This window comes from Ursus americanus, chromosome 3 (assembly GCF_024610735.1).
Source record: "Ursus americanus isolate L20-20 chromosome 3, mUrsAme1.1.p, whole genome shotgun sequence".
Taxonomy (NCBI): Eukaryota; Metazoa; Chordata; class Mammalia; order Carnivora; family Ursidae; genus Ursus; species Ursus americanus.
Genome location: NC_142129.1, coordinates 66,680,868 through 66,699,632, shown reverse-complemented (window position 1 = coordinate 66,699,632; position 18,765 = coordinate 66,680,868). Strand labels below are relative to the sequence as shown.

Genomic DNA, 18,765 nt, shown 5'->3' with positions numbered 1-18,765 from the left:
GAAGGGTATGTGGCTGGATTACACTTTGTGAGACTTCATTAAATCATAGCAGACTTTTTGGACATTGAATGCTATTGGATTCTTACATAACAATTTTTGATTTTTAAAAGCACCTTTGAAAGGCCCCACACAGAAAGGTGTATAGACCATAAGCATACAGCATGGTTAATTTTCATAACATAAACAAACCTATATAACCAACATCCAGATGTGGAAACAGAAACATTACCTCTTTAAAGTGTGAGAATCTTCAGGTTTTAGTTATTTTGTGGCTTATTAAACATGACAATGTTTAAAACCTATAAAAGTTACCATGCAACCTTTAAATTTGCTTGTATGATTAATAATATAATCTATATTCAACATGTCATTGTCCTGCAGAAAATCAACAGGGGTACCATTAATCCCAAACCATTTGTATTTCTTTTAGGACATATAGCATTTTTCATAGAATTTCAAAAAGTGACCACATTTTTTTCCCTGAATATGGTATGTCTAAGTTAGTATACAAGTCAGTTCATAATTTTTGGAAAGACAATTCAGAACTCTGAATTCCTGGCGAGGAAATCAATTTGGGGTCTAAACATTGCTCCCCCAAATGCACCATCTACCTGGCACCCTCACGTAAGCAAATATAAGATGTGGAATCTGTGAGGAAGGCAGAACAAAGCATCTGGAAATTCACTTCCGCTTCCTCATCCCACTGAGTAGCTTCTCTCCCCCACTTGACAGAGAGCAGAATTCCAGAGCTCAGGTTCAAACTGTGGGTCCCGCCCAGCCCCAACACCGAATAATGACTCTTAAAGTTGGAGAGCTCTTGTTTTATTTTTTTTAAGTTCTGTTAAACTTCTAATCAAATCTTCAGATAAAATCATGTTTTATTAATCAAAAAAAAAAAAAAAAAAAGCCTGTCTCACACTTTGGAAAGCAAACATTAAAAACATGCCGGCTGGCATTTGGGATAACTCCTGGAGGACAGCAGGGACATGTGTCTCTAAAGGAAAAACAAGCAAAGCAAAATTCCACCCACCAGACGACGGCTTTAAAATGGGAACGGCGTGAAGAAAAGTTAGATACACAAACAACTTTTCAACTGCCACACGCAGTAAGTAGTTGCGAAGTCAAGGGCTATTAACGATAGGAAGTTTACTATGAGCCAAGTGCGCGGTGTGCAGAGTGAACGCAGGATCTGTAAGGAAACCCAAAGCTGTTCCTATGGGTTCTCACCAGTGATCCCTATCTGAACTGTGAACATCCATTAAGCTGTTTCCAAAGGCTTTTCCAACTACATGTTTCGATTGTCTTTCAGATGTATGAGCCTTGGCGTGCTAAGGATACAGGCAGAATATCATACTTCTCTCTTGGGTATGAAATTCCCTAGTCGGCAAGGTTAATCATTGTCCTTTTATTAATCAGTGTAACGCACTCTAAGCACTTCGTTTATGGCCCACAGCCGCAGGTTCTTTGGTTGTAGTCATATTTTTAATTAAAATAACCATTGAGTGATTTCACTGGAAAACTTTCTGGCAGGTACTCTATCTACTTTACTAAGTAACAGCTGCCTTCCAAATATCTTGAAAGCTCTTACTTCCACTCTCTTAATGAATAATCTCTTTATCACCTCATTTTCCTCTTTGCCAGAAATTTGCTCTCCTACTTCCCTATTACCATCCTGGGGTTCTTTTCCTTTCCTGGATGTTGCAACTTTTTTCTTTTACATGTTGCCTTTCAGGCTGACTTTTTTCCCCTCTCCTGGGGGAGCTCTGAGATTTATCCTGAAAATATTAGCTATTAAAAGATAGCCAAGAATTGTGCTTTAGTCTATAATCCTTCAGGACTGTGTAAATACGTGGACACAGGCAGAGCAAATGTCTGCTAATCCAGCCACGAGCAGCATGTGTAACCTTTGGCTGTAATAACAGAGGCTTCTCATGTGTGGGGTTCTTTGGACTCAGACAACATTATAGCTGATAACTGTTGCAGAGCCCAGGCTTAGCTGAAAGTTTACCAGAGATGTGTACATCCCCCCCAAACACGGAGCAGAATCAGTCCCTTCTTCCAAAAGATAGCCCGAACACGAACCCTTCTCTCTTTACCGTATGTCCTGAGCGGAGGGCTTTCTACTCACTACTCTGGGACTCAGACCTACCTCTTTGGTTTCAGATTTAATTAAACACACATACACATAGACACACGATTACTCTGAATATCTTTGCAGAGGTAAAACTTCTAAAATCTTTCTAGAACTTTTGCCTACAAGTGCTATTGTTTAAGAGTGAAATGCAGGCAGTCAGCAGATCACCCGAGGCGGCTGAAAGATTTGGGGAGCCCAGAGTTTGAGTTGATCTGTCCGGACCAGTTAGACAGCCATGAGCGCTTTATGCGACTTCATCTTATCCTTATTTGTGAAGCGGAGACGTTGTCGAGCCCCTCTCTAAATCCCCTGCATGCCGATAATCTATGATGTTATGAAGGGGAAATGATATAAACAGATGGTGTGTCATGGTTTGGGGAAGGTGAAAAGTAACTGTAGATACTACAAATCCACGTGGGCATGGCCTGTATTTGAGAGTCTCTGCGGGTTTTTGGCCTGGGAGAGGATCCGTAGTCCCTTCTCAGTTCGAGTCCTCGCTCAAGCAGGGCTCTTCGAGCCATCGCTGCAGACCTGGGGGGGGGGGGGGGACAGTGTGAGTGGCTTACAGTTTTGGGGAGGCAATGGCTTCCTCACTGCCCCCTCAGGGGCTCTGTTTCCAGGTTCCATCTCTCCCCCCCCCCCCCCAGGCCATTGTGCCTATCTGAGCACACAGAGAGCAGCCTGGCATCTCTTTGAAAAACAAATGCTCAGAATTCATCACATTCTAGGTCCTGAAGCCCTGGGATAGCTCTGCCCCGGGAAGAAGGAGGAGTGTACAGAGTGGAGATGCCTGCTCAGGTCACTGTGGTTTTGTTATGCTGTGACTGTTGGGGGCTGTAAGGGAGAGGACAAATTCTGACGTGTTGGCGTCGCGGTATCAACACAAGCATGTTACTAGGCGCTGCCTCGCTGCGGTTTCTGAAGACGGGTGGGTGAGGTGGGAAGGCCGCTCTTGCTCTTTCCACACTTGGTACAAAGCGACCCGTGGCTGCAGCCTCATTTTCAGGTGTGACTGCACAGAGCCTCCTTGCCATGGGCTGCTCCGTTCTCCCCAGAAGGCTTTCTTGCTCCGCCCGGCATTGAATGATCCAGGATCCACCCTCCACGCCCCCCCCCCCCCACCACACACGCACAGGCACACCACCACCAAAAAGTTCTGCGATGCGGTTTCAAGATACGCTTCAGCGGGCCGTGATCTGACTCTGCCAATCTGTCCCCTTCCTCTTTCTCTATTCGGCTTCTAGGGGCATCGGCGAAGATGTCTTGTTGCCAGCCACCTACGGGCGAGTCGTAGGCACAAGTTCATCCAGGGGGTGGGCTGAATCCCGGGACCCGGCCGTCACCAAGGCTGATTTCCTGGTTAATGATTATGACCAAAAGACGGGCAGAGGCAAGGGACTGAGAGACTAAGGACGACTGATGCATGGAATACATGGGGCAGGATACATTCTCCAGGTGCTACTGGGAATTTAGGAAGAAGAGAAAACATCCACAAGCAAATGCATTTCCATATCAGAGATGTGGTGTATTATAGATGAATTCGGGATCTGCTTTCCTTCCTCGTGATTTGTGAAGCAGGCTTGGCGCTAAAACCTACTCTGCTTCCGCAAAGACAAAGACAGACGGAAACCCTGCACTGCAGATATCCTGAGTCCATTAGCTTGACTGCGGCGGGCGACTTACGGCTCTAGCAGGCTGAAAAAGTGGCAGTTTTCTCATCTGGAAAATGAAAGGCTTGGACTGCATAATCTTCCCTCCAGCGCTAACATTCTGTGTTTTCTTTGATTTTACATCAAAATGGTGTTTTCTTAATCAGCTCTCTACTGCTCCCTTTCTGAGATCATTTTTCTTCCCATTACAGAAGCAGGCACGAGTTTCCAATCATTTGGTGCACAGAGCTGCCAAATCTTTGCTCCTAATCAGCAGGCACAACGTACTCCAGTTTCCAGATCTGGAACCAGCTTCTTTCCAAGACAGTTAGAAGAGACTGGCTTTGCAAATTGCTTGTTGAGGAAATCTGAGCGTTAAAATGACTGATTAAGTATTGGTGTTAATGTGATTCATTCATTATCAAAAGCAGGTTGCATACCACAGAGCTTGAAAACTCTGCGCGGAGCAGAGATTCAATGTACACAGCTAAATAGAAGTGTATAAATGGATCCACAAACACGCAGTGTGTGTGCCTATCTGTTTATACACACACACACACACACACACACACACACACACACGCACGTGCACGCGCACACACATTACAGGCACAGGGTTGATAATTCCACAGCCCAGAGTGACTGTGATACTATTTATCTCTGCCAGAGAAAAGTCCATGTCAACAAACACCTTCCCTTCTTAGTGTCTGGAATCTCAAATTAGTATATTAGCACTTAGTTCTATTAGTTGAATACAGATTCCTACATAAATTTGGGTAATCCTAAGAGGGTCACACTTTAAAAAATCCTCAGTTCATTAGACTTTTGTGCGATTTAACTTTGGTTTTCTTTTTAAAGAGGCAATGTGGATAAGGGGAGAGCTGAGGGGGATGGAAATTCAAATGGCCTTAGAATTCTGAATGAAATGAAAAAGGTGTGTGTGTGTGTGTGTGTGTGTGTGTGTGTGTGTGTGTGTGTGTCTAGGGTGGAGAGTGGGCTACAGAAAAAAAAACTTCAGGTTGGGTTCATTCATTCCCTCAGGATTAGTCAACATTGTGCCCTATAATATGGCCTTTGAAACTAAATTATCTTTCCTCCTCTGAACAGGAAGACTACAGTTTACTTTAATTCTACTTCTTTTTACAAATAGTTCTACATGCACAAGGCACTGAATTTAAAAGCTCAATTTAAAAGGCATCCAAGGACAAGTAAATCTATGTCCTCATTTCCCAGCCCCCAGTTCTGGGAGGGCACCGCTGTAACCAGTTTCCTGTTTGAGGTGTTGATAAATATTTTCACACATGAGAGCATATTATGCACACTGGTCAGCCCCTGCTTCTCTTGCTCGGTCATGTGTCTGGAGACGTTCCCCTATCAGTATACATAGAACTGCCCTCTTCTTTATAATGGCTGTATAGTATTCAATTGCATGGATGCACCATCATTTTTGTTAAACAGTCTCCTATTGATGAAGATTGAGATTGTTTCCAGTCGTTACCCATTAAGAGCAATGCTGTAGTGGGGTGCAAGCTCTTGTCCACAGGCCAGGTTATTATAACTCCTGAGAACTCTATACTTTTCACAAAGAGTTCAATGCAGATGGTGTTCTTGGAAGTTGTGCAATACAGTGGCCCTTAGAGAGCATTTCACACGTGAGTGATGATACTTGTAGGATAAATACCCAGGAGTAGCACGTGTGTGATGTTTCTCACTTAAATGAGAGAATTTTAATACCTGATCCGCAGGCCCACTTCTAATATGGTCATCAGCTCCGAGTGCCCTCCGATGCTCATCACTGGTGCCCAGAAGTATTCGCAATACTCCAGATTTATTCTGACCTCATCTAATCGGTAAAGAATACAACTTTTACCCCTTTTGTTTTGGGCACTGCACTTTTATTAATGTAGCTTAAGATTGTATTAGCTTTTTGGCAGCTCCGTCCCCCTGTTTTGAGAATTCTGTCAGCTCAAATCCCTAGGTCTTTTCTCAAATAAATTACCTTTAAACCGTATTCCACTTAACTCGTACTTGTATAGTGGAATTTTATAACTTAAAAGCAAACTTCTGATTTATCCATGTTAAAATACATTTTGTTGTTTCAACCCTAGAGTCTCTTCTAAGCTGTTGAGTTATCTCTACATCTTTACCTGGCCATCAGTATTTTATCTTTCTGAAGTTATTTTCCATTACACACTCCTAGGGAGCTTAATGCTATGGCTCTAGGTACTGACGCTGAAAGAAGGTTTATAAAGTTATGTTTGTTATGGCTTGTGAGACATGTGAGGGGGGGAGGGGAGAGAGAGAGAATATTTCCAACAACTAATGGGAAAAATTTATCTAAGATCTCAGTTCTAGGAACGGCTATGCTTCTCCTGAGCAATTAATTTATGTGTAGCTTGTGGGCATAGTTAATTGTGCAATACATCATGTTTTCCTATTTATTTTGGCTGCTAGGAAGTTCAAAGGCAAATTTGCAATGTGGTTCTAGTGTATAGGACACGGTTTATATTTTGTGTACTGATCTTACCCTTGACCACTTTTTATTTTCCTACCTTATTTTTTTCCTTTGCCCTTAGATTATTAAAAAAATCTTGTATTGTGTAAAGTTTGTGAGTTGCTTTAAGCTCTTCTTCCGAAAGAGGTATTGTAGACACCAACAGGCAGGCAAATAACATCTTGGCAAGACAAATTTTTTAAAGACATCAAATACATTCATACGTCCAATTGACAACAACAGCAACAAGTATAGGGCAAAAGAACTGTGATGGAATAAAAAGTATAATCTTGTAACAGCTTCAGAATCATTCAAGGCAACGATTGGGAGTAAAAACAGTAAGAGTCTCATGTAACTCACCATGTAAAATAAAATGTGATCCCATAAATGAAGGTCTCAAACTCAAACGCCTTGAAGGGCCAGGAAGATAAAGTAAATAAAGGCATGAGGTAATGGAACATACTAGAAACACAGAGACTCAAGGGTGCCTGTCCCACTCAAGTGTATCCTAGTATGCTTCTAAACTAGACATTTGCAGACCCATCAGCTACTAGTTCACAACTTCTGAATCACCTCCCCCCCAATTTATAAATGTGACCAAAGTAAAAGACTTTGTAAAAATTCTCACAAAATAGAGAAAAATCCTAGGCCAAGAACTTAAACTTTCTTTCCTTTTCTTATTCAGGTTATTGGTTGCCTAGTTATAAATTAAAGTCTTCCTGGGCAACAGGCTTGCATCTCTCTGTCTTGTTTGGTCACGTGGAATGTCTGCTGGTGCTACTGGACCACAATGCTACAATCAACTGTAGACCCAATGGGAAAACCCCTCTTCACGTGGCTTGTGAAATGGCCAACTTGGATTGCGTTAAGATCCTCTGTGACCGTGGAGCAAAGCTCAATTGCTACTCCTTAAGTGGACACACAGCTTTACACTTCTGTACAACTCCTAGCTCCATTCTCTGTGCCAAGCAATTGGTTTGGAGAGGTAAGCCTTTCTGGGTGGCTGACGTTGTCATCTACTTGCACACTCATGGTTGTGAAACTTGGTGATTGTTACTTCCTTCAGGTAATGTAGCAGGTATCCTTTTTATCAGTCTCAAACTCATAAGAATATATATATATATATATATATATATATATATATATATATTATATAACTATATAAACGTATGTGTTGGTCCAGGTAAATTCAGTGATGATCACATTGGAATCATTATTTTTTTCATTGTAGGAGGCTCATTAGTTTACACATTTATTTAACAAATATTTATGTAGCTCTTCCAATGTGTCAGTTAATGTGCTAAGTAACTGAAAAAAATAGTTTCTGCCCTCAAGAAGCTGTATTCTAGTAGAGGAGATAAATACTAGCAAAATAAATTCATAAATATATAATAATAAATTGGGAAAGGAACAAAACAGGGTGTTATGAAAGAGAATGTCAGGAGTAAACTGTTACAACGCGTATAAAGACTACTCTAAAGATACGACATGTGAAGCAGAAACTATGAATGAGAGGGAGCTAACCATTGAAAAAGGAGCCAAGGGGCAGAGGAGCCCAGGGGTAGAGAATAGCATGAGCAAAGTTGCTAAGGGAGCAAAAAACCTGGACTATTCAGCACATGGAAGAAGGCCCGTGTGGTCAGAGTATCATGGGTGAGGGGTGGGTGGGAGGAACAAGAACGTGCAGGGGAGTGCCACACGATGACATTGGATGTTGTTGGGTCACAGACAGCTTGCTGGGGGCCAAGGTATGGGGTTTAGAAATGGAGCCACAGGAAAGTTTAAAGCAAGGCAATGACATAGTTTAATTTGCACTTAAAATCATTGTTCTCAAGTTAGGCAGAAACAGAGTTGGAGGAGGCCAAGAGTGGAAGCAGGCAGCCCAGCAGCCCAGCTATTGCCACCGTGTAGGTGAGAGGGGATGGTGATTTGCACGAAGGGGCAGACTTGGACAGGAAGGTTAGAAGGTGGGTTTGCAATATAGTTCGGAAGCAGAGTTAATGGCATTTGGAGATGGATTATATGTGGATGAGCAGAGAAGGAAAAGGAAATTTCAAGTATCATTGCCCGGTTTCTGGCTTTAGAAAGTGGGTGGGTAGTGATGCCATTAAAAAAAGAAGAAGAAGATTTATTTATTTATTTATTTATTTATTTATTTGAGAGAGAGAGAGAGCATAGAGGGGAGGGAGAGAGTCTTTTTTTTTTTTTTTAAGATTTTATTTATTTATTTGACAGAGGGAGACAGCCAGCGAGAGAGGGAACACAAGCAGGGGGAGTGGGAGAGGAAGAAGCAGGCTCATAGAGGAGGAGCCTGATGTGGGGCTCGATCCCAGAACGCCGGGATCATGCCCTGAGCCGAAGGCAGACGCTTAACGACTGAGCCCCCCAGGCGCCCCAGGGAGAGAGTCTTTAAGCAGACTCATTGCTGAGCGTGGAGCAGGACATGGGGATCGATCTCATGACCCTGAGAGCACGGCCTGAGCCAAAATCGTCCTACGCTTAACTGACTGAGCCATCCAGGTGCTCCGTGATGCCATTTTTATAAGATGGAGAGAGTTGAGGAAGAAGCATATATGTGGAAAAGATCACTAACTTAGTTTTTTAGGGGCATCTGGGGGGCTCAGTTGGTTAAGCATCTTACTTGATTTCGATCTCAGAGTCCTGGGATCAAGCCCTGCATCAGGCTTCCGCTCAACGGGAAGTCTGCTTGTCTCCCGCTCCCTCTGCCTCTCTCCCTGAGCACTCTCTCTCTCAAATAAATAAATAAATCTTTAAAAATTCGTTTTTTAAAAGTCAGTTTATAAGGTATAATTCACAAACAGTAAAATTCAGTATTTTTGAGAAACACATAGTCTGAAATCATCACCACAGTCACTTCAAAAATTTCCCTGGTGCCCTTTATAGTTAACCCCGTCACTCTACTGCCACCTCCAGCAACCACCGGTCTGTCTTTTGTCCCTCTAATTTTGTCTTTTTCAGAATGTCATGTAAATTAAATTATACGATATGTGCCCTTTTGGGTCTGTTTTTCCCTATTGAGCATAATGTAGTTGAGATTCACCCATGTGGTTGCACTCACTGGTATATCAGAGCTTTGACTGCTGACTAGTATTCCTTGTATAGACACACAATTAATCCATTCCCCGGTGGAGGGACATTTGGATGGATTCTAGTTTTTGGCAATTTTGGGGAAAAAAAGCTGATATAAATATTTGTGTACAGATTCTTGTGTGGAAATGTTGTCATTTCTCTTGGGTAAATACCCAGGAGTGGGATGATGGGCTGTGTGATAAATTTATAAGAAACTGCTAAACTGTTTTTCAACCTAGTCATACATTTTGCATTCCAGCCAGCAATGCATGAGTTCAGTTGCTCTCCAACCTTGCCGGAGGTTGGAGATGAATAGAAAAATTTATTTCAGCACTTTGAAAGGTATATAATAGTATCTCTTATGATTTTAATCAAAGTTCCCCTAATGAGCAAGGATGCTGAGTGTGTTTTCAGGTATTTATTTGTCAGCTGTGTAATCCCTTTGGTGAAATATCTGTTCATATCTTTTGATACTTCTTTTTAAAAATGGGTTGTTTCCTTATTATTGATTTATGAGAGTTCTTTGTATATTCTGGATACTAGCCCTTTATCAGAAATGTGGTTTGCAAGTATTTTTATTCATTCTTTGACTTTTCATTCTTCTTGTCTTTAGAAGAGCAGAAGTATTTAATTTTAATAAATTCAATTTGTCAATTTTTACCCTTATGCTTTATGTGTCCTACCTAAGAAAACTTTGACCCCAGGAACAAAGATTTTCTCCTATGTTTCCTTCTAGAGATTTTATAATTTCAGGTCTTACCTTTAGGTCTTTGACTCATTTTGAGTTAATTTTTGTATATGGTATAAGGTGAAGTTGAGGTTCGTCTTTTTTATACGTGGATAAATGATCTTATATATCCAATTGTTTCTTCATCATTTATTGAAAAGACTGTTTTTTCACCATTGAGTTGCCTCCATATCTTTGTCAAAAATCAAGTGGCCAGATATGTATGGATCCACCGATCTACCTTTTTTTTTTGGTTACTGTTCCACTCGCTTGACTGCTGGAGCTTTATAAATCTGGGTGAGTTTCCCCAGATCAGTTTTAAACATGAAAAGTTTTGGATGGCTCTGAGAGCTCAAAGTGAATGAGTCAAAGCTGCACTTGACATAAGCCTATGGATTGCAGAAGAGAGCTCTGGCCTAGAGCCGTAAGTTTAAGAATCGTTGGTTTATAGATTGTATATGAAGCCAAGGGAATCGATGAAATCACTTAGAGAGGAAAGAGAATGTAGGACCAAGCCTTGATAAATTCTTACATTTAGTATGTGAGCAGGATGGAGAGGGGCCAAGGAGAGTGAAATGAATTGGCAAGTGAAGTGAGAGAGAGCCCAAGAGCATTTTTGGCATCAGAGAGACTAAGGAAGAGGCAGATTCAAGAAGGAGGAGGTGGTCGGCTGTATCGATGGCTACGAGAGGTTTAATTAGATGTTCCTTAGATTAAGTGACAGAATCATCACTGACAAAAGCAGTTTGGGTGAAATGGTGGGTGTAGAAGCCAGATTCGAATGGTATAAGGTGTGAATGGGAGGATAAAAACTAGGGATGCCACATACAGACAACTCTTCAGAGAAGTCTGGCTGCACGTGCAAGCCTGAGAGTGGCCTGATTGCTGAAGGGCCTGGGGGCACAGCAGAGAGTTCTGTAGTTGGAGATAAAAGGAAATGTTTGTGTGCTGAAGGGAATGATTTATAGAAAGCCAACAGTTGAAAATGCATGAGACAGGGTAACTGAAAGGTTCAAATCTTAGAGGTTGAGATGCGGTGAAATCCAGAGACTGTGAGATACATCCTCATTTTTAACTCATGGGTCAAAGTAAAGGATGGCTTTAAAACACCAGAGTGTTTATAGATGTGGCGGTGGTAAGACGAAGGAGTTCGTATCCGATAGCTTTTCCCTCTCAGTAATGGATAAGGCAAAGTCATCGGCCAAAAACAAGAGCAGAAAGGGTGGAGATTTTGATGAGAGTGGGGAGGGATGGAAAGGTCATGCGGAAAGATTAGGAGAACAAACTTAGAGATGCTATGGTCTTCTCAACCTGTGAGAATGCAAGGGGGGAAAATCTGTCCAGCTTCCTCTCCTTCTGGTGGAAGGGGACGGGTCTAGTGCAGAGTAGGACAGGAGTAGGTGTCAGTCGGGGCGAGCCACCTACAGCACGTGGCCATCACCACCACTCACACTGACTTACACATTTACGGTTTTCAGATGTCGTTTTTATTTTAATTTATATTTTAATTCATTAATTTAAACTTTTAAGCTTTTTTATTTTTAAAATCTTTAGAAAGTTAAGACACTATATATTTAATTATTGACTTGTAACATTGCTGCCTTTTCATGGGACTTCATCAACCACAGACTGAGAGCTGCCAAGCCTTTCACTCCTCAGAGGCGTCATCAGAGGGAACTTCATTCCCCAGAGGACGTGCTTATTGTCTGTGCCCTTTATTCCATTGACAGAGGGAGACTACCTGGAGATGAGAAGGAGTAAAGAGGTAGGGAGAGACCAAGCGGGGATCCCTGTAGGCTGCCACTAATGAATTAGGATAACAATCAAGGAGGAAGAATGGAAGTCCATTAAAGATAAACTTACTCTTAGATCCATGGCGTCAAAGGCCAAAGCCATAAAGAAAAGAAAGATGAATTAGAGAAAGCAAAAATATTCAGTGTGCGAGTGGCAAACAGATCATAAAATAAAAAGGCTGTCATAAAACTGGAAAAAAATACTTGAGACAAGATGGACAAAGGCCCTCTTTGTAGCCTTAACATAGAAAGAAATCTTAAAAGTTAAAGTAAGGAGATTAAAAACTAAGAGAGAAAAAGAGAACAAAAGACCAAGAATAGATATAGGTATTTCAGACCAAAGAAAAGTATATAAACAACAAATAAAGGTAACATAATGATCACCTGCCCTGGTAATCAGTAAAATGTTCATTAAAATGACAGGTGCTTTTGTTGTTATTTATTACATTAACAAAGATACAAACGATGGCAGTACAGATGTTGCCAAGCACAGGGATGTGCGTTCACGTCTTAACGGAATGTGAATGGGTCTGGAGGGCAGGGTCTGCAGGGCAGTGTCTGGAGGGCAGTGTCAAAAGCTTGAAAACTTCTGTAACTCAGAAGTTCAGCCTCTAGGATTTAGGACTAATTCTGAACCTTTGGCTCACAAGGGCTCTCATTTATGTATGGTCTCCAAATCAAACTTTGGATTATTGCCTCTCCTCCCCCCTCCTCTCTCCCTCAAGTAAATAAATAAAATCTTTAAAAAAATTTAAGCTGTATTACCTCCATACCATATAGACATTAAAAATTATGTTGTAAAAAAAGATCAACTGGAACATGGAAGAATTTTTTTAATTAATTTTTTTATTATGTTATGTTAGTCACCATACAATACATCATTAGTTTTTGATGTAGTGTTCCATGATTTATTGTTTGCATATAATACCCAGTACTGACATGGAAGGATTTTTAAAAAGAAGTTTATAGGAGAGTATGAACGGCAAAAGTTTATTTTTCTAAAAAGTATATACGATTATGCATATCAGGAAAGGATATCCAAATTATCAGAGTCAAACCTGATATTGTAGCTGCTGTTTGGCTAGAGCTAAACAACTAATGCTGAAACAAATTCAAAAAAGCAAATTTGTTATTTTAGATCCTTACTCCTAGAATCACACATTTTTTTAAAGTGAGGTGCCCAGAAAATATATCAAAAGCGAAATATGTTATGAATCAGATAAAATGCGGAAAATTTCACCCATTTTATGGATGGAGAAATAGAGAGAAGGGAAAAGTAGGGACTTGAAGTAGGCCTCCTAGTCTAGAAACTCTGGAAGACCGTGAGCATCTTGCATTCTTTCTTTGCATTTTTATGTCTTCAGCCTCTGGACAGTGCTTGGCACAAAGGATGTCCTCTATAAACGGTCTCTGACTGATCTGGGCATGGCTCCAGGAGCCTGGAGTGCACGGACAGGAACTCCTGCTATCTAATAAATGGACACTGTTGTGTTCATGGTTAATGAATGAAATGTGGCTGCTCGTCAGTTTCACCCTCTCCGTCTCCGGAGGGGTAGTTGAGGATGGATTCTCTCTCTCTTGGATTATGTTGTAGGCACTTTGAGGAGAAGTCACATATATCACTTCATGGCCGGACAGAGGGAATTGAGACAGCACACAGACAAGGAAAGTGAGTCAGGCTAACATTAAACTCGGGCCCGGAGAAGTCCATTAGAGGGAAAACCAATGCCATGGCAACTGAAAACCGGTGTAATTTCATTTGCTACTTAATGGACTCTTTGTAGAAAAAAGTGTTCTTTGTGGAAAAGGCTAATTGAGGCCAAAAAATTGCATGCAATTTTCGCTTAAAGGATTTTCCCCTCTTTTTTCAATGTTGCAGAGCCCGCTTTGTCCCTATGCTGGATTTTGTCTGCTATTTTTCTGTTTGCCTTTCTACTTAATACCCCCATCTTCTGGCCTTTGTTTCCTTTGGTATTAGTATAATAGCGTTCATCAGTTGAGAGGGCTTATTTACCTCCGTGAAAATGTCCTCTCTGTGAATCCTGCTTTTCCCTACAAATAAAGGGAGTCAGGTCAGGTTTAGCAGGCTGAATAGCGGTATATTATTTCTACCTATTCCCTTTCGTAAGAGGAAAATGAAAGCTGCTTGCTTTACTCTGCATGAAGCAAATCCTGACAGTTGGAGGAAAAATTTGTTATTGCAGGAAAGCCATAAAAATTCAAATGTTTCCTCCCAGAATGTAGCATGAGGGCAATGTAAAGGAGACCCTGCCTTTTAAACGGCGGTCCCCTGCTACTTGGTGTGACAACGACACAAGTTACCCGCATGCTAGGAAAGCCCTGTTCAGCAATGAGAACATAGCAAGGCGAGATGTCATGGGACTCCCCTTTAGTCAAGAACCAGAGATGCTGGCTCGATAGGCATCCCTGTCCCCAGTCGGTCACCCTCATGTGTTCCAGCTCGTTGTCATAGCACCAATCTGACCATCCTTGTCCCTTGCCAACAACTTTGGGGATTTTTGCCCCATCTGCCATATGGTTACTACAACCTGTATATGAATTTAATCTTTTCTTCAAATTGACATTCCTTATTAAATTCAATTTTAAAAGGAACTGGGTATCACTATAAAAATTGATTTGTCACTATAGAAAAGAGGACAAGAGTCCTTGCCCTACATAGAATGTAACAGTGACAGTAAATAACGGGCAGTGAAATTCTTGACTTCCATCTGCCCAGAGACCCTCTTCTCTCAGATGGCAGAGAATGACTCAAAAGCCTCATTTTCTGGTTGCTATTTTTTTTTTTTCTAGAAACATTGTCTCCAGTGATTCTGCTTGGAGTGAGTGAACTTGAAATTTATTTGCAGGCTGTGTCGCATACCCAGTCAGGTAGCAGGTACCCCAGCCCATTAAAGAATAGCCCGCGTAAGATCATAGCACAGCGTGGGAGACGGGGCCTTAAGCAGTGTTTGCTGAAGTTGATGGTCTAGTTAGTGGTGGATTTTAGAAGCATCCCCTTTAAAATCAGGAGCGAAACAAGTCTGCTTCTCTCGCCACAATTTCAGCTCTGTCCTGGAGGTCCTTGCCAGCACAAAGAGAAAACAAAAATAAATAAGATGTATGAAGATGGGAAAGCAGGAAGCAAAAGTCCCATTATTTCGCACAATATGTGTGTCTACTTAAAAAAAAATTTTTAAACAACAAGGAAACCTAAGGTCGAATGGTTAGAATTTGTAATTAAGTTGAGCAGAAGTACTGCATTTGTGATCGATATCCAAAAATCAATTGCATTTCTATATATCAGAAATAAGAGCCAGGAAATTATATCATGAGAAATTTAAGTGTCCTAGAAAATATAAAAATAGGAAAATGGAAAAATATAAAAATGGACGAGAAGACATCAAGAAGATACCACATTCAAGGTTTATTATGAAAAATGTAGGTCCTGACGACTCCCCTCTAAGTGGTAGCCCTTTCGCTTCTTGTAGCTGATTAGTTTGGTATTTAGCTCCATAGTGCTAAATAAATACCATTTATTTATGCATAAAATTGAAAAGAATAAGTAGCAATATAAGCAATTTCTTATAATCTATTTATCATAATGGAAGATGAGGCTCTGGGGTTTTTTTCTACTCCCCTTTCCCCCATACAAGTATCGTTCCCATCTTTCATCCTCACAATATCATGACATTAAAACCACGAGGCCTGTAGTAAACTGGGATAGCTTCTCCTTTGTACATTTTGTTTTCCCTGGAGTTGTCTCATGTTTTTGCTTAGTTTCCTGTGGATCATCAATCACTATTTTAAACCCAAACTTTTGGCCAATGGTTTTAATCTTGTTTGAAAATATTTCAATTCAACAGGTATATGGTCATTTACATTTTCTTACCAAAAAAGAAAAAAAAAAATCCCTTCTGGAGCCTTCTGACCTAGGTGGTCCAACTGCTGTCCTCCTGAAATCTCTATTCCCCACCATCTTGGAGATTCCTTGCTCAGCCATGTTGAATTTCCTGTGTCCTGGATCCTGAGTCTCCCTATATCTTTTGGTTTGTTGCCTGTTTGTGTCGAGTGTCCCCTCTACTAGATTTCTGAGAAAGGGAGCAAGAGACTACACATGCCCCAGAATGCATTTATCCTACCCTGACACGGCATAGAATTCTAGATGGATAATCATTTTCTTTTAGAATACTGAAGACATTTTCCCATTTCCCTCTAGTTTTTAGTACCGCTGCTGAAAGATCAGGAACCATTTTATTTCTTCATCTTTTATCTATGACCTATTGTCTCCTGTCCTTTTGTCTTTGGTGTTCGGAAATTCCATGATGATCTGCTTTGGTGGGTGTATTTTCATCCATTGTACTGGGTCCTTTCAACCCGCAAAGGTGCATTTCTGTAAGTTCTGAGAAATGTTCCTGAGTTCTTTTCCTCTATTTTCTGTATGCTCTGTCCCTTGAATTGCTATTCTTTAGATATTGTGCTTCCTGCACTTTTTTCTCTAATTGTCTTATCTTGTCCTTCCTGTTTTTTGTTTGTTTGTTTTTATTAAGTAGGCTCCATGCCCAGCGTGGAGCCCAACATGGGGCTTGAACTCATGACCCTGAGATCAAGACCTGAGCTGAGATCAAGAGTCAGACGCTTAACCGACTGAGCCACCCAGGCGCCCTGTCTCTCCTGTTTTCTTTATCTTTATGCTTTTCTTCCTGGGAAATTGACTCCAGATTATTTTTCTCTTTTTTTTTTAATTGTCTCTATCTACCATATTAAAGGCTTTTCTTAAATTTTTACAATCTTTAGATGTCTGCTGATAGTTAAGATTGAGTGACTAAAAGCTGATTTAGAATCTTAGTGTATGGGTAAGGTTAGTTTAACTGTTAGCTTTGCTATGTGGTATCTGGCTCAATCTTTTATTTGAGAAATCTCTGACATAGTATCTTTGGATTTTTTTTTTTTTTTTTTTTTTAGGTTGGCCAGATTCTCCAACAAAACAAAACAAAACAAAACAAAACATCTCTACCTGATTTCTTCCTGGGTTAAGGTCTAATTGCCAGTTTTCGAAGCACTGAAATGGGGAAAAGGGCTGGGAGTATACATGCTGTCTAGAATGCTCTGTCTTCTCCTCTTGGCTGCGCTAACTTCCAGCACATAAGGCCTTAGTTCTGACATCAATTCCAAAGATCCTTCTTCCTGAATTCCCTTTAATGAAGTTAGGTCCCTATGTCATTGTGTATTCTCATAGTATGCAGTTTTCCTTTGTGGCACTTACATTTTGTTTGATCCTCTGATTAGTATCTGTTTCCACCATTAATCTATGTTTCGTGAGAGCAGAGTTTTGCTCAGCATAGTGCAGTGTAGCATCCATATTGGTTGCTGATTGTGGAGTATTCATGAATGTTCCGTTGAATGCAGGCACCAGAACTAGGGAGGAGAGTAGGGTTGAACCAGAGCAGTTCTGTCACCATTACCGGCAAGATGACTCTTGGTTTATGGTCCATTGCACTCCTTGCTTCTTTTCCTACATGAAGACAGTATGAAGAAAGGAGAAGTCAGAAGTGTCGAATACTATTGAGGAATCTAGTAAGTTGAGAATCAAAAAGTTTACAATAATTGAATGACATGGACGGACTTGGAGATTGCAGTATCGGTTGAGTCATGGATGCAGAAATTCAAGTGGAAGGGATTGTTAACTGAAGAAGGTTGTGAGTGTGAACAAACCCACTGAGGAAGATTCTTTGTGGGGAGGAGGCAACAGGGCAGAGCATGAGGGAAATGGGGTTGAGAATTGTCTTCTCTTAGATGACAGAAACTGAGCGTTTAAAAAACTGATGGGGGGCAGACATTGAAGACAGAGGAGGGAGGAGGAATGATTTAGGGTGTGAGGATTCTGAAAAGTTTGGTAAATGAGATCTAGAACCCGGTAGAGGGCTTGACTCTAGACAGAAGGGCACCTGTTCCAGTGTAGCTGAGGCAAAAAAAAGGGGAGAAGATGGGAGTTGATAGGTGTGGAAGGCTTTACGAAGTTTCCATCTGAAAGGCATTTTCTATGTAAAAGAGGAGGTGAGCAGATCTGAGAGTGCAGAGAGAGAGAGGAAAGAGTTAAAGAACCGAGGAGGTGGAAAAGGTCGGAAACAATCATTATGGAGAGTGAGGGAATAAATCAGGCAGAGAAAGAGAGTCATTGGGTGGCTGACCAGTCTCAATGACCCGGCTGAGTGTTCTGTTTGACTCTCTGGTGGTACCGGGCTGGTAGAGTTGGCACCTCACTGAGAGTGTGATTTCTGCTAGACAGCTTTCTGCCACTTAGGTACGGGCACCGAGACAGTAGATAATTGGGTTCACTCATAGCACCAGGTGGGTGCTTGGAAGAATTGGAAGTGGTTTAACGTTTTGGCAAAAGGGTTATTGAAATGATGGACTATGAAAGTAAGCTGGGTAGGGAGAGGAGAGAGTAAGAAACATCTGCTGAACAAAGAGAGCACAGAGGGGGGTTCTAACAAAACCAAGATACAAAGATAAGCAGCTATGGTCAGAAAATCGAACGTGGGAATTTGTGATTTCTGGAGACTGCTCAGTTGAAACTAATTACTCAGCCCAGGTGTGACTGTGGGTGGGAGTCACCAGGTCAGTGAAGAGGAGAAAGCCACTGGAGAGAATGAGATCTGGACATTGAAAGACCGGGGCACTGGGTGGTCATCCATGTGGTTGTTAAAGTCACCCAGAATTTTTGTGGCGAGGGATAATGTGAGTCAGTTAGCCAAAATCTTCAGAAACTGATGGGGGAGATAAATGTATTCAGGAAGGAGGGTAGGTGGTATAGTTAAAAAAAAAAAAAAAAAGCAGAGCTCTAAAGAAGCTGGGATGTTCTTTTCATTTTTATTTAT

At 41.2% G+C, this 18,765-nt stretch overlaps 1 protein-coding gene across 4 annotated transcripts in view; it reads left to right on the top strand.

Moving 5' to 3' along the window:
* ASB4 (ankyrin repeat and SOCS box containing 4) overlaps positions 1-18,765 on the top strand; it is a 60,230-nt gene that overhangs the window by 2,406 nt on the left and 39,059 nt on the right. For all 4 annotated transcript variants that reach the window (XR_015724012.1, XM_045793206.2, XM_045793205.2 and 1 more), the window contains exon 2: positions 6,963-7,262. Coding sequence is in view for 3 of the 4 variants with exons in the window: in XM_045793206.2 (XP_045649162.2) it covers positions 6,963-7,262 (300 nt within the window). In the remaining variant the exon portion in view is untranslated. The remainder of the gene's footprint in view (positions 1-6,962; positions 7,263-18,765) is intronic.